We start from the raw sequence: 13637 nt of genomic DNA on the forward strand, positions 1-13637 counted from the left end.
TCTGAAATGTTAAAAAAAAAATTTAAATTTTTAATTAAAAAAAAAAAACATTTTCACATCGACATTGTGGGGTATTGTCTGTGGAATTTTGATGACAAATATAAATCTAAAAATTTGGAAAAAGTGAAGCGCTGTGAATACTCTTCGGATGTATTTGTTTACAGAGTATACACATAATGGCCTTATTGTCCTTTGCTCAATGTTAACCATGTGGGAAATCAGTACGCCTCTGTACTGAACCAAGAAACCAATTACGAATGCATGTACCGTCACACCCCTAAAACAGACCAAGCATGAAGTTAATGATGGCTGGAGAAACCAGCTACATTAACCTAATAAGATCTGTAAGATATATATCCAAGTTTTGTTTTTCCTGAGGGAGGCATCAGACAAAATCTGTCATTTAAATATCTATGACTGTCTGATAAGGGGTTGGCATTTTAATACACATCATTTTAATTCATCCACCCATTTTCTATACCTCATTGTCTTCGTTTGAGTCAAAGGTGAGCTGGAGCCTATCCTGGCTGACTTTGGGCAAGAGGTGAGGTATACCCTGGACTGGTTGTCAGTCAACCACAGAGCACATTTAAGAAGTGATTAGATTAATTAATAAAAACCTAGCAAATAAATTCTGAATGGAGAATCACAAAAAACATTTAAACAAACACAGATATTGACTGACAGTATTAAATAAACGTCATCAAAAATAATATAAAAGTACTCGATCATTTTAATTTTCACAGATTAAATCAGTGTCATAAAAAAACCCACACATTTCAAAGCTTGTCACCTTAAGCAGTAAAAAGATGATTTAATTGAAAGCTGATACATTGTGATATGTGCATGCATCAGCTGTAATAAATAGTAGGTAAACCAGTTATTGCTAAGATATATAATTCACATTTTGACTTCCAAAATCACAATTCAGTGAGTACTAATAATTATATGACAATACTAAAATAATAATAATTCATATTAGGTACTAATCCTTTTCAACCTTATGTGTTCAGTGCAGGGTTTATTCCAGGAACATAATATAGCAGGATTATCAGGCCGTCTTGTTTAAATACTACTTATAATCTTGAGTGCAAAAAAAAAAAAAACGAATCCCCACCAAAGCGAAAGACGCCCAGAGTATTTTTGAAATGTTCCGTGCTTTTAGGTTTTGTTTCTAGTGAACATGCGCTCTCCCCTAAGGGTAAGATGCTGCAGTTGGTACTGTAACACCTCAGTGTCTGATGACTCTTTGATTGTGATTTTGTCGAGATTAAGATAGTCCAGGGACTTGGACTGGGTCCTCTTCCCTTTGAGCAGACATAAGGGTAGTGGCGCATGTACACTCCTCCCATGTTCCCCTTGAGTCATAGACCTGAGGAAGGTGTCACTTGAGCTTGGCATACGCCGTCTTCTACGACCGCTGGCAGCAGGGATGTCGTAAGGTTGGTAGTAGCGACTTTTGGCTTTGAATATTCTTGAAGACCGGTGGATGCTTAGGTCTAATGACTTGGACACACTGGTTTGAATAGGACTGGGGGCGGCCTCGGGTAACAAGCTCTTTTCTGGAGAGCTTTCTGACCATTTGTGGGCCAATTTCAGCAGCTCCTCACCCGTTGTGAAGCCCACTAGATAGTTGGAGTCCATGTGGAGGATCTGGTATCCTGCAACTGTGCTTCTGATGGGCGAGCAGGGCGTGCTGGCACAGCGAGGTTTTTCTGCTTCCACTTTCAACGTACCTTTGAGCTCAGCTGCAGGTAGAATGGAAACATGAGCCCTCGACACTCCGTTGATGTCAACTTCCATCTTTATAGATATGTCCTATTGGATTAAAAGAAGACAGATATATATCAATAAAGCATAACATTTGGAGGCAACTAGTGATGGGAAATGTACAATTGTTGTTCGGATTCGAGTGCAGATGACACTGTGGATAGGGGAGACTAGGGCTGGGCAATATGGCTGAAAACTGTATAACGATATAAGTGTTTTGCTCCAGCTCCCCCCGTGACCCCGAAAGGGACGAGTGGTAGAAAATGGCTGGATGGATATCGGTCAATATCGAAAATTATTAATATTTTTTATGACCTATCGAAAATAAGGACTGGGAGAAAAATATATTAAATATAAACAGTTGTACAAACCCCAAAACCAGTGAAGTTGGCACGTTGTGTAAATCGTAAATAAAAACATAATACAATGATTTGCAAATCCTTTTCAACTTATATTCAATTGAATAGACTGCAAAGACAAAATATTTAATTTTCGAACTGGAAAACGTTTTGCAAATATTAGCTCTTTTGGAATTTGATGCCTGCAACATGTTTCAAAAAAGCTGGCACAAGTGGCCAAAAAAATTTAGAAAGTTGAGGAATGCCCATCAAACACTTATTTGGTGAACAGGCTAATTGGGAACACTTGGGTACCATGATTGGGTATAAAAGCAGCTTCCATGAAATGCTCAGTCATTCCCAAACAAGGATGGGACGAGGGTCACCACTTTGTGAATAAATTCATGAGCAAATTGTCGAACAGTTCAAAAACAACATTTCTCAACGAGTTATTGCAAGGAATTTAGGGATTTCACTATCTACGGTTCATAATATCATCCTAAGGTTCAGAGAATCTGGAGAAATCACTGCACGTAAGCAATGATATTATGGACTTTCGATCCCTCGGGCAGTACTGCATCAAAAAGCAACATCCGTGTGTAAAGGATATCACCACATGGGCTCAGGAACACTTCAGAAAACCACTGTAAGTAACTACAGTTGGTCGCTATATCTGTAAGTGCATGTCAAAACTACTATGCAAAACCAAAGCCATTTATCAACCACACCCAGAAATGCCGCCAGCTTCGCTGGGCCCCAGCTCATCTAAGATGGACTGATGCAAAGAGGAAAAGTGTTCTGTGGTCTGACGAGTCCACATTTCAAATTGTTTTTGGAAACTGTGGACGTCGTGTCCTCCGGACCAAAGAGGAAAAGAACCATCCGGATTGTTATAGGCGCAAAGTGCAAAATCTGTGAAGGCACCATTAATGCTGAAAGGTACATACAGGTTTTGGAGCAACATATGTTGCCATCCAATCAACGTTATCATGGGCGCCCCTGCTTATTTTAGTAAGACAATGCCAAGCCACGTGTTACAACAGTGTGGCTTTATAGTAAAAGAGTGTGTGTACTAGACTGGCCTGCCTATAGTCCAGACCTGTCTCCCATTGAAAATGTGTGGCGCATTATGAAGCCTAAAATACCACAACGGAGACCCCGGACTGTTGAACATCTTAAGCTGTACATCAAGCAAGAATGGGAAAGAATTCCACCTGAAAAGCTTCAAAAATTGGTCTCCTCAGTTCCCAAACGTTTACTGAGTGTTGTTAAAAGGAAAGGCCATGTAACACAGTGGTAAAAATGCCCCTGTGCCAACTTTTTTTTACAATGTGTTGCTGCCATTAAATTCTAAATTAATGATTATTTGCAACAAAAAAAAAGTTTCTCAGTTCAAACATTAAATATCTTGTCTTTGCAGTCTATTCAATTTAATATAAGTTGAGAAGGATTTGCAAATCATTGTATTCTGTTTTTATGTACAAATTACACAACGTGCCAACTTCACTGGTTTTGGGTTTTGTATTTAAAATGTAACCTTCCTTAGCTATCAAGGCAGAAAGGAAATGTCAACACAACCATGGAAAACAATCAATGTAAACACAATTCTTAAATCACATAAAACACTTAAATAAACATCTTAAAATTAAGGTACAAAACTAAGTAATATGTAAGAAATGCTTTATAAAGTGTAACAAAATAGTGCAAAGTGTGAAAATGTAAACAGAGAAACCTGAGAAGAACTATTTAAAAAGAATGTAGGAATTTAAAAATATCAGCTGGGGGTCAAGGAGGCCCTTTTGGGGGTTCAAAGAGCATCGCCCTCTAAAGTTGAAGAGATTTTACCATTTTTGAGATGCTTCGGAAGGCATTTCAGACATAGAAATGCTGTTAAAATGCAAGAAAACTTACCAATGGTTTCTATCTATTAGATGTTAAAGCCTCCTGGCCAACCCAATGTGCTGTTAAGTTAATCACTGATAAAGATGTGACATCACAGCTCCAAATATCTTGTCATGAAACTGACAAGAGTCCGTGTCGTGTAATTTTGTGAAGAAGAGTTTGCTATCAGTCTTATATATATATTAATTCTGTACACTGCTGCTGGAATTTTAATTTTCCTGGGGGAACTCTCCTGAAGGAATCAATAAAGTACTATCTATCTATACCGGTCAGGAAGGACTGTTTCGGTCATGTATTTACGACTAGGCCAGCGGCAAAATCCCACATTCTTCATTGTACGGTTGGTCATCCAATACTATGAATTGTACTAGTTTACCGCACCTTATTGTGTGTTATTATTTTAGCTGAAATTAAGCTTTTTTTCCCCCAAATATTGAATAATATATGACTACAATGGTCAAATGAAGAAACAAACTAGTTGTATTCTATATTGTTATAACTACACTGAGTGTTTAAAGGGGAACTGCCCTTTTTTTTTGGAATTTTGCCTATTGTTCACAATCATTATGGAAGACATGATGACGGCTGTATTTTTTCAATGCATTCTAAATAGTAAATAAATTCAATCAAAATTCCGCTTACAATGGAGCTTATGGGAGCAGCTCTATTCTGCCCATAAATCCCTTAAAAATATATATATGATGTAATTATATATGTAATGCAGTAACGGGCACATTTATAATAACAAACAATATTTATGTAATTTACTCATTTTAAGCATACGAGTACGTTAATTTAAAAAAAGCAGCACAACGTTCGCTTTTATTTCAACAACATCACTGATTAGTACTCACTGCAGACTTTAAGATCCAACAAACATTATGAAACATCACTTACTGTACAAGGTCTGCTATCATTAGGATGCCGATTGCTATGATGTTCATATATTCCCATTTAGGAGAGGAATGACTCATAATCCTCATGTGTGGGTCTAAATAGGCTGTCAAAGATTACCAACTTGTCAGAATATGTCCTCATTATTCTACTGTCTAGGTGAGTGGCATGATTTATGACCTACAATAAAGTTTGACAAGCAAGGAAGCGAGGAAACAGCTGATCAGTCGATCATGCCAACATATAAATGATAATAATGGGTTATACTTGTATAGCGCTTTTCTACCTTCAAGGTACTCAAAGCGCTTTGACAGTATTTCCACATTCACACACACATTCACACACTGATGGCGGGAGCTGCCATGCAAGGCGCTAACCAGCAGCCATCAGGAGCAAGGGTGAAGTGTCTTGCCCAAGGACACAACGGATGTGACTAGGATGGCAGAAGGTGGGGATTGAACCCCAGTAACCAGCAACCCTCCGATTGCTGGCACGGCCACTCTACCAACTTCGCCACGCGCTGAGAAAGATATTTTTGTGCGGCCCTCCAGGGGCCCAACACAAGCTCGTGATCACGGCACTGCTATAAATTGTTTGTCTGCGTTAGCCCTTATAATAACAATATGACTAATTCTTGGTTAATATTCAAGTCTATCCATTCATCCATTTTCTACCGCTTGTCCCTTTTGGGGTCGCGGGGAGTGCTGCAGCCTATCTCAGCTGCATTTGGGCGGAAGGCGGGGTACACCCTGGACAAGTCACCACCTCATCGCAGGGCCAACACAGATAGACAGACAACATTCACACTCACATTCACACACTAAGGACCATTTAGTGTTGCCAATCAACCTATCTCCAGGTGCATGTTTTTGGATATTAATATTCAAGTCACGAAATGTAAATGGAGTATTGTTGGCGGTTTTTGGATGGTTATTTATTGGGTTTTATGGGCAGAATAGAGGACCTCCCATTGGCTCCGCTATAAGGGAACTTTTATTTATGTTTATTTACGAGTAAGAATGCATTAAAAAAATACATCCGTCATCATGGATTTAATAATGATTGTTAACAATAGGCAAAATAGCAAAAAAAGTGCAATTCCTCTTTGAATACAGCAACCAGTATTATAAATTTAGCACGTGTGTGTGTGTATATATATATATATATATATATAGGTCACATACACTGTCCTCCGTTGTGTGTTGTCAAGTTGTTGCAATCAATAGCTGAACAGTGTGCAATTATCAATCTCAGTTTTTAGATAATTTAATTTAAAAGGGTAATATTAATCGTTGGGAGTTTTGCTGCAGCCGTCATTATAACCGTTTATCGTTACACCCCTACAATACAGTCTTGTTTCCCAATGAAAAATCCAAACACTGTGTCTTACAAAGACACGCCGTGGTTTACCCCCACCCCTCTACTGCATGCTACTGTGATTGGACAGATTCTTAACGAGTCCCACCAGCCTAAAGACAAAATTAAATACGATTGGATTTCATCTCTGTCAACATTTTAGTTTTTATTTGTCGACTAAATTGTCAATTATTTTTGTCATGGTTTTCGTCAACTTGCATTTGTTTTGATTTGTTATCGTCCTATTGTCATCAGGGGAAAATAGGTCGTTGACTATAACTAAGACGAACATTTTTAGTCAACAAAATGAACACTGCTTCGAGTGCATAAAAAAGCCAAGCCTAAGTGTTTTTGACTTATATAGGGATTGTGAGTGATAAACATCACATCTCTTTCCAATTTTTGCGTATTTCCAGTATGACTGATCTGATGATATGAGCGTTCCTCCAGTGACGTCATCCGACCTCAAATTTACGGAAATTGACGAAGATGTTCAGAGCGGAATATTCAAAATGGCCGGCAATCCCCACCGCCGTTCTGTTGCGGCTCCGTCGAAATAGCGCGGACTTCAACGAGATCTCGCAAATCGGCGCATTATCACGTGATGAGGGAAGTAGTAATAAAGGGAACCACAAAACGTTTATTTTGTCCTTCAAGAAAAGCAGAAGTAAATAAACTCGGTCCTGTCTTGATAAGGAGCTTATGTAACGAAATGTTGTTCTTATCTGTACTGTATAGTTCAAATTTGAATGACAGTAAAAAGGAAGTCTAAGTCTAAGTCTAATAAGCAACTTTATTTTTTTCAGCAAGCAATACAACATTGACATCCTCCCTGGCAAGCGTGTCACCCAATCAGTCCTCTGTATTCCCAGTTTCCGTATCAGCTGATATTTGACACAGACGGACCAGTAGTTTTCAGAGGCGGTATAGTACCGTATATGATTCATTAGTATCGCGGTACTAAACTAATACCGGTATACCGTACAACCCTATTAGGACCTTTCAAAGTGTAAAATACGATCCGCATTGAAGACGGAGTAATTTATTTAAAAAGTAAACCGGATACTTTATTTTGTGTTTGTGCATGACTTCTTGTCCAACACTAGCAGATTTTAGCGAAATTGAACGGATTGGTTGCAGAATCCAGCAAAAATAGAAGCTCTGTGTAGGGCTGGACGATATATCGATATACTCGATATATCGAATATACCCGATATATCGAATATACTCGATATATCGCGGGTTTGTCTCTGTGCGCTATAGAAAATGACTATCGTGATATTCAAGTATACGTTCTCACGCAGTTGCTTTTAGCTGCGGGCATTACACTACAGGCTCTTCTCACTCTTTCTTGTCTCTCCTTCTCACAGACAGCAAGCGCATCTTCTTACATACGTCAGATACATATACATCCTCGCGGAGCAGAGAGGTAGCAGCATGGGTAACGTTAGCTGTGGTGCGAGTGGTAATACGAGGGAAAGAAGGTGCGCATCTGGTAACAAATGAAGGAAGAATTAATTCCCAAGAAAAACATAAGGGGGTCCATCGTCTGGCGGTGGTTTGGCTTCAAGCGGGAAGATGTCGAACAGACAACCGTAATATGTCAAGTGTGGGACAAAAGCGTTGCTACAAAAAGCAGCATTACTGCTAATATGTAGCATCATTTGAAAAGTCACCCGCTAGAAAATGAAGAGTGCTTACTCCGCATGTCAACATCTCCGTTCGGTGCCACACCAACAAAATGCAGAGGCAACCATTTCCACATCAACACCGTATGGAAAAAATAGTCAACAACAGAAGGAGATAATGTCCGCAGGAACCTACCACATAGCGAAGGACATACACTATTTGATTTTCTATTATGCAGCTAATTTTTATTTGACAGTTATTGAAATATCTTGTGACATCATGCACAAAAGTGCCCTTTATTTGTTTCAAACTATTGTAGTGGCATTTTGTACAAAAAGTGCACTTTAATTTAGTGTTGTTTTGATATGTCATCTTAGTGACATCATGCACAAAAGTGCACTAATAGCTTGTTTTAAAATGTCTCTGACAATCTTGCACTTTGTGTTTTGAAATGACATGAATGTTTGTGCCACTGCTTAATAACTGTTTAATAAATACAGTTTTGGTCAATTGACTTAGTTGTGATATCCCTCTCTGCATGAAAGTTTAAAATGATCATATATTAATGCAGTATGAACAATAATGTTTTAATGTAGACACATAGAATCATCATACTGGTGTGATTACCGGTATATGTATCAAGTGTTCATTCAAGGCTAAGGCAAAATATCGAGCTATATATTGTGTATCGCGATATGGCCTAAAAATATTGAGATATTAAAAAAAGGCCATATCGCCCAGCCCTAGTTCCGGTATTGTCCTGTGACCTGAGTAACCAATGCATGACAGACACCACCAGCAGAAAATGTTAAAAACTAAACTCAATAGCCTATATTGACAATATAAGTTGTTCTCGTCAAACACCTGATGCAATTGTTCGATATTACTTCCAACCATAACCATCATTAATTCTCTTGTCTCAAAGTAGGCTTACAAAGCAATGAGCTAACTGCTGCCACCTACTGGTACGGAAGAGTATTACACGGTTACTCTGCTGATCTCCAGACAGCACAGACACTCTACAACAGCACATCGTTTGCGGATGATAATTATTGGTTTGCAAACAAATATTTTTCCGACCAATTAGGTGAAATTGCATAATTTCCCACGAAACACCAAACAATATCTCACGGTACACTAGTGCAGTGTTTTTCAACCTTTTTTGAGCCGAGGCACATTTTTTTCATTGAAAATATCCGGAGGCACACCACCAGCAGAAATCATTAAAAATGAATGAAACTCAGTTGACGGTAAAAAAGTCGTTGTTGCAATTGTTGGATATGACTTTCAACCATAACCAAGCATGCATCACTATAGCTCTTTTCTCAAAGTAGGTGTACTGTCACCACCTGTCACATCACGTCGTGACTTATTTGGACTTTTTTGCTGTTTTACACATTTTGGTAGCTTTTCCTGTTTTGTTGGTGTTTTCCTGTCGCAGTTTCATGTCTTCCTTAAACGCTATTCCCCACATCTGCTTTGTTTTAGCAATCAAGACTATTTAAGTTGTTGCTATCCTCCTTTGTGGGGACATTGTTGATTGTCATGTCATGTTCGGATGTACTTTGTGGATGCCGTCTTTGCTCTGCAGTAAGTCTTTGCTGTCGTCCAGAATTCTGTTTTTGTTTACTTTGTAGCCAGTTAGGTTTTAGTTTCGTTCTGCATAGCCTTCCCTAAGCTTCAATGCCTTTTCTTATGGGCACTCACCTTTTGTTTATTTTTGGTTTAAGCCAGTCGTTCTTAACCTTGTTGGAGGTACCGAACCCCACCAGTTTCATATGCGCATTCACCAAACCCTTCTTCCGTGAAAAATAAAATGTTTTTTTTTTTTTCCAAATTCAAGACAAAGTTATATGTTGTTGGTAAAACTTTAATATGGGGAACATATTCTAAGTAACAAAGACTTAATTTAGAGTTACTTGGTTAGGGTTAGGGTTAGAGAGTTAGGGCCAGGGTTTGGGTTATAATAAGGCCATGCCGAATAAGGCATTAATAAGTACTTAATAATGACTAGTTAAGAGCCAATATGTTACTAATTTGCATGGTAATAAGCAAATAATTAATGGTGAATTTGTACCCCATACTAAAGTGTTACCATGTTTTTTTTACTGGTGCACAAAATGAACCGTGCATGAACATCACCTGGTTCCAAGAACAAAACCAACACAGTGCATAAACTCACAACAAATTACACACCTGCAAATCAGTCTGACTTCTGCTGTTGCCGTATCCGTAATATGCCGATAGGGAGAAGTTTTTATTTACACGATGAGTCGGGTGTGTTTTGACCTCCGCCGAACCCCTGAGGCCGACTCACCGAACCCCTAGGGTTCAATCGAACCCAGGTTAAGAACCACTGGTTTAAGCATTAGACACCTTTTTACCCGCACACTGCCTCCCGCTGTAAAGCAATTAGCTACCGGCTGCCATCTACTGATAGGGAAGAGTATTACACGGTTACTCTGCTGAGCTCTAGACAGCACTGACACTCAACAACAACACATCATTTGCAGACTGTAATTACTGGTTTGCAAAAAATATTTTTTAAACCAAATAGGTGAAATTAGATAATCTCCCACGGCACACCAGACTGTATCTCACGGCACAATGGTTGAAAAACACTGCACTAGTGTGTCGCAGCTAGGGATGATGCTCGAACCCGCTTTTCCCGGTTGTTCGATAAGAAAAGAACCGAGTCCTCGGACTCGAATCCCTTTTTGAGAACCGGTACCCGTTATCGAGACCACTATAGTTAAGAAAAAGAGTTGGTTCGTTTTTCGAATCCCTGGGAACGACTCCCGTCCCGACAAGAAATGCCCCGTGAGACATCACAAGAAATGACGTCACGTAGCTCAGTCATTTGTCACGGACCGGGTGCAGCGTGCTGTGGTTCGTTCCCGGGACGCAAAACTGACGGCTCTGGACGAAACCGTGCAGGTAGGAGGTGATTTATTTCTCATAAATCATACACATTACAACAGACATGAACGAAACAAAAGGAAAGCGTGCCGTTCGCACGAGAAGCTAAAGCAAAAACTTACTTAGCACAGGAATATTAAAAGCTTAGGTAACTTTAGCACAGGAATCATGAGCTCGAAAACCCGGATGCCAACATAACTGTTGCAAATGCAAACAATGAAGCCACGACGAGTGACCGGAAAAGGCAGGCTTAAATAGAGTCTCTGATGAGCAACAGGTGCGCGTCCAAGGCAGGTGAAAATCACATCTAGCCATGGTGACTAAAACAAACCCCCGAAGTGCACAAAACAACTAAGGAAGTTCAAAACTAACAGAACATAACTAAACAAAACATGATCCGACAAATATATACATCATTTACTGACCTTTTTATAATAAAATATCTGTGAATTAGTATATACAACAGTTTTGTAATATGTAATTAATTAATTCAGTCATTATTAATATACTGAGATGAAGAATACCTGATTTTCAATAAGGTTGAAAGTATTTCTCATAATTCTTCTTCTTTGTACTATGTAAGCACTATTCATTTGAACTACCTCTTAAACTGGATCATATCAGTACAATGTTTAACTTCTTTACTTAATCTATTCCATCACTTAATTCCACATAATTTTAGCTGTTTGCAATTTTACCAAATCATCGAACTTTAATATTTTTGACTCAATAAATAAAGTGTTTGTATGTTCTCTATATCCAACATTATGTATCAGTCTAATTGATCTTTTTTGTAAGACGGTTAACGAATGTAGCGCACATTTGTAGTTATTTCCCCACATTTCTGCACAATAACTCAGATACGGTAATACTAGGTAATACAAGATCTTCAGCTCTCACTGGATCGGTTCGCAGCCGAGTGTGAAGCGACTGGGATGGGAATCAGCACCTCCAAGTCCGTGTCCATGGTTCTCGCCCGGTAAAGGGTGGAGTGCCATCTACGGGTTGGGGAGGAGACCCTGCCCCAAGTGGAGGAGTTCAAGTACCTCGGAGTCTTGTTCACGAGTGAGGGAAGAGTGGATCGTGAGATTGACAGGCGGATTGGTGCGGCGTCTTCAGTAATGCGGACGCTGTATCGATCCGTTGTGGTGAAGAAGGAGCTGAGCCGGAAGGCAAAGCTCTCAATTTACCGGTCGATCTACATTCCAATCCTCACCTATGGTCATGACCTTTGGGTCATGACCAAAAGGACAAGATCACAGGTACAAGCGGCCGAAATGAGTTTCCTCCGCCGGGAGGCGGGGCTCTCCCTTAGAGATAGGGTGAGAAGCTCTGTCATCCGGGGGGAGCTCAAAGTAAAGCCGCTGCTCCTCCACATCGAGAGGAGCCAGATAATGTGGTTCGGGCATCTGGTCAGGATGCCACCTGAACGCCTCCCTCGGGAGGTGTTTCGGGCACGTCCGACCGGTAGGAGGCCACGGGGAAGACCCAGGACACGGTGGGAAGACTATCTCTCCTGGCTGGCCTGGGAACACCTCGGGATCCCCCGGGAGGAGCTGGACCAAGTGGCTGGGGAGAGGGAAGTCTTGGCTTCCCTGCTTAGGCTGCTGCCCCCGCGACCCTACCTCGGATAAGCGGAAGAAGATGGATGGACGGTAATACTATAGTAGCGAGCAGTAGAGAATGTGAAGTGATTTGTTAAACCAAATATTGTGTTTTTTTCCATATACAACAACCTATCTGGACTCGATAAGAGAATCGATAAGGAATCGGTTCGATAAGAGGATTCGATAATAGGCTCGAACTTGATAATTTCTTACCAAACATCATCCCTGGTCGCAGCACAGTGGTTGAAAAACACTGCACTAGTGTGTCGCAGCACAGTGGCTGAAAAACACTGTGTTAAATTGTAGTCCAGCATGCACCCAATAGGTAAAATGTACATTTAGAAAATATGAATAATAAAACGAGGCTGATACAAGTTGGGATCCAGTGACACTATAGTTGCGTTGACACGGTTGCATTGTTTAAACCAGCATAAACCGGTGGGGTTGCATGCTGAAGAGGAACGCCTGTCGCGATGTAAGCAAGTAAACAGCGGGAAGATGTGATAATAGAAGATTGCTAGAGGCACACATTTGACTAAAATACATATAGTACACTTTTTAACGCAACACGGTAGAGTAAAGCGTGGACGGCAGGTAACACCCTACTGTATTTAACGCTTTGTTGCGTCAAATATCGGGCCCAACAGTCCCTTGCTGTTAATAAAAAAAACTATTAACACAACCAAAAAACGAAACTACAACACAATGTATACGTGACGTGTTCTCACTAAGTATGTGACGCCATGGTTATTAAAAAAAATACAATTATGTAAGTCAGTACGGTGCACAATGATAACAGCGGCGTATTTGGGCGCCGCTCACACGACGCGAATACAGTAAATGGTATCGTTGTTTCATCTCCGTCACAACCAATCCATACCTGGAATGTGTCAAAATGAGCAAAATACAGAAAAATGAACCACAAACCTGTTTGACAGCCCGAGTAGAACGTCTCTCTGTTGCTTCTGTGGCCTTCTCTAGCGCACCCACGCTATGCATTACTGATGGGTCGTTTGCCAACAATCAGGCTTTTGAGATGGCTCTCAAGCCGTTGTTTTCTCCTCTTTTTTTTCTTCACGTTATTGGTCAAAATGTGGGGTGCCTTTGGTGTGTACAGTGAAAAAAAGGGAGAGTGAACCAATGGCACCGTTTTTCATGGGGCCACGAATTCCTGAATTCTGGTCATATTGCATATTTAAATAAAGTCTTATACTGTCCATAA

At 40.1% G+C, this 13637-nt stretch overlaps 1 protein-coding gene across 1 annotated transcript; it reads right to left on the reverse strand.

Moving 5' to 3' along the window:
- Positions 1-786: 786 nt before the first annotated feature.
- On the reverse strand, positions 787-13428 carry macir (macrophage immunometabolism regulator). The gene is made up of 2 exons (XM_062031441.1): positions 13343-13428; positions 787-1818 (listed from the first exon to the last, which is right to left on the reverse strand). The coding sequence occupies exons 1-2, from the start codon at positions 13412-13414 to the stop codon at positions 1162-1164; spliced, it is 729 nt and encodes a 242-aa protein (XP_061887425.1). The 5' UTR covers positions 13415-13428; the 3' UTR covers positions 787-1161.
- Between the last annotated feature and the right edge of the window lie 209 nt (positions 13429-13637).

Source organism: Entelurus aequoreus, linkage group LG21, assembly GCF_033978785.1.
Source record: "Entelurus aequoreus isolate RoL-2023_Sb linkage group LG21, RoL_Eaeq_v1.1, whole genome shotgun sequence".
Classification (NCBI taxonomy): domain Eukaryota; kingdom Metazoa; phylum Chordata; class Actinopteri; order Syngnathiformes; family Syngnathidae; genus Entelurus; species Entelurus aequoreus.

What these genes read in the sequence shown, in the direction of transcription:
- macir (XM_062031441.1), bottom strand. Translation starts at nt 13,414, where the DNA reads ATGCATAGCGTGGGTGCGCTAGAGAAGGCCACAGAAGCAACAGAGAGA. An exon ending in CTACTCGGGCTGTCAAACAG is followed by an intron (nt 1,819 to 13,342) that starts GTTTGTGGTTCA and finishes TTAATCCAATAG; the next exon opens with GACATATCTATAAAGATGGA.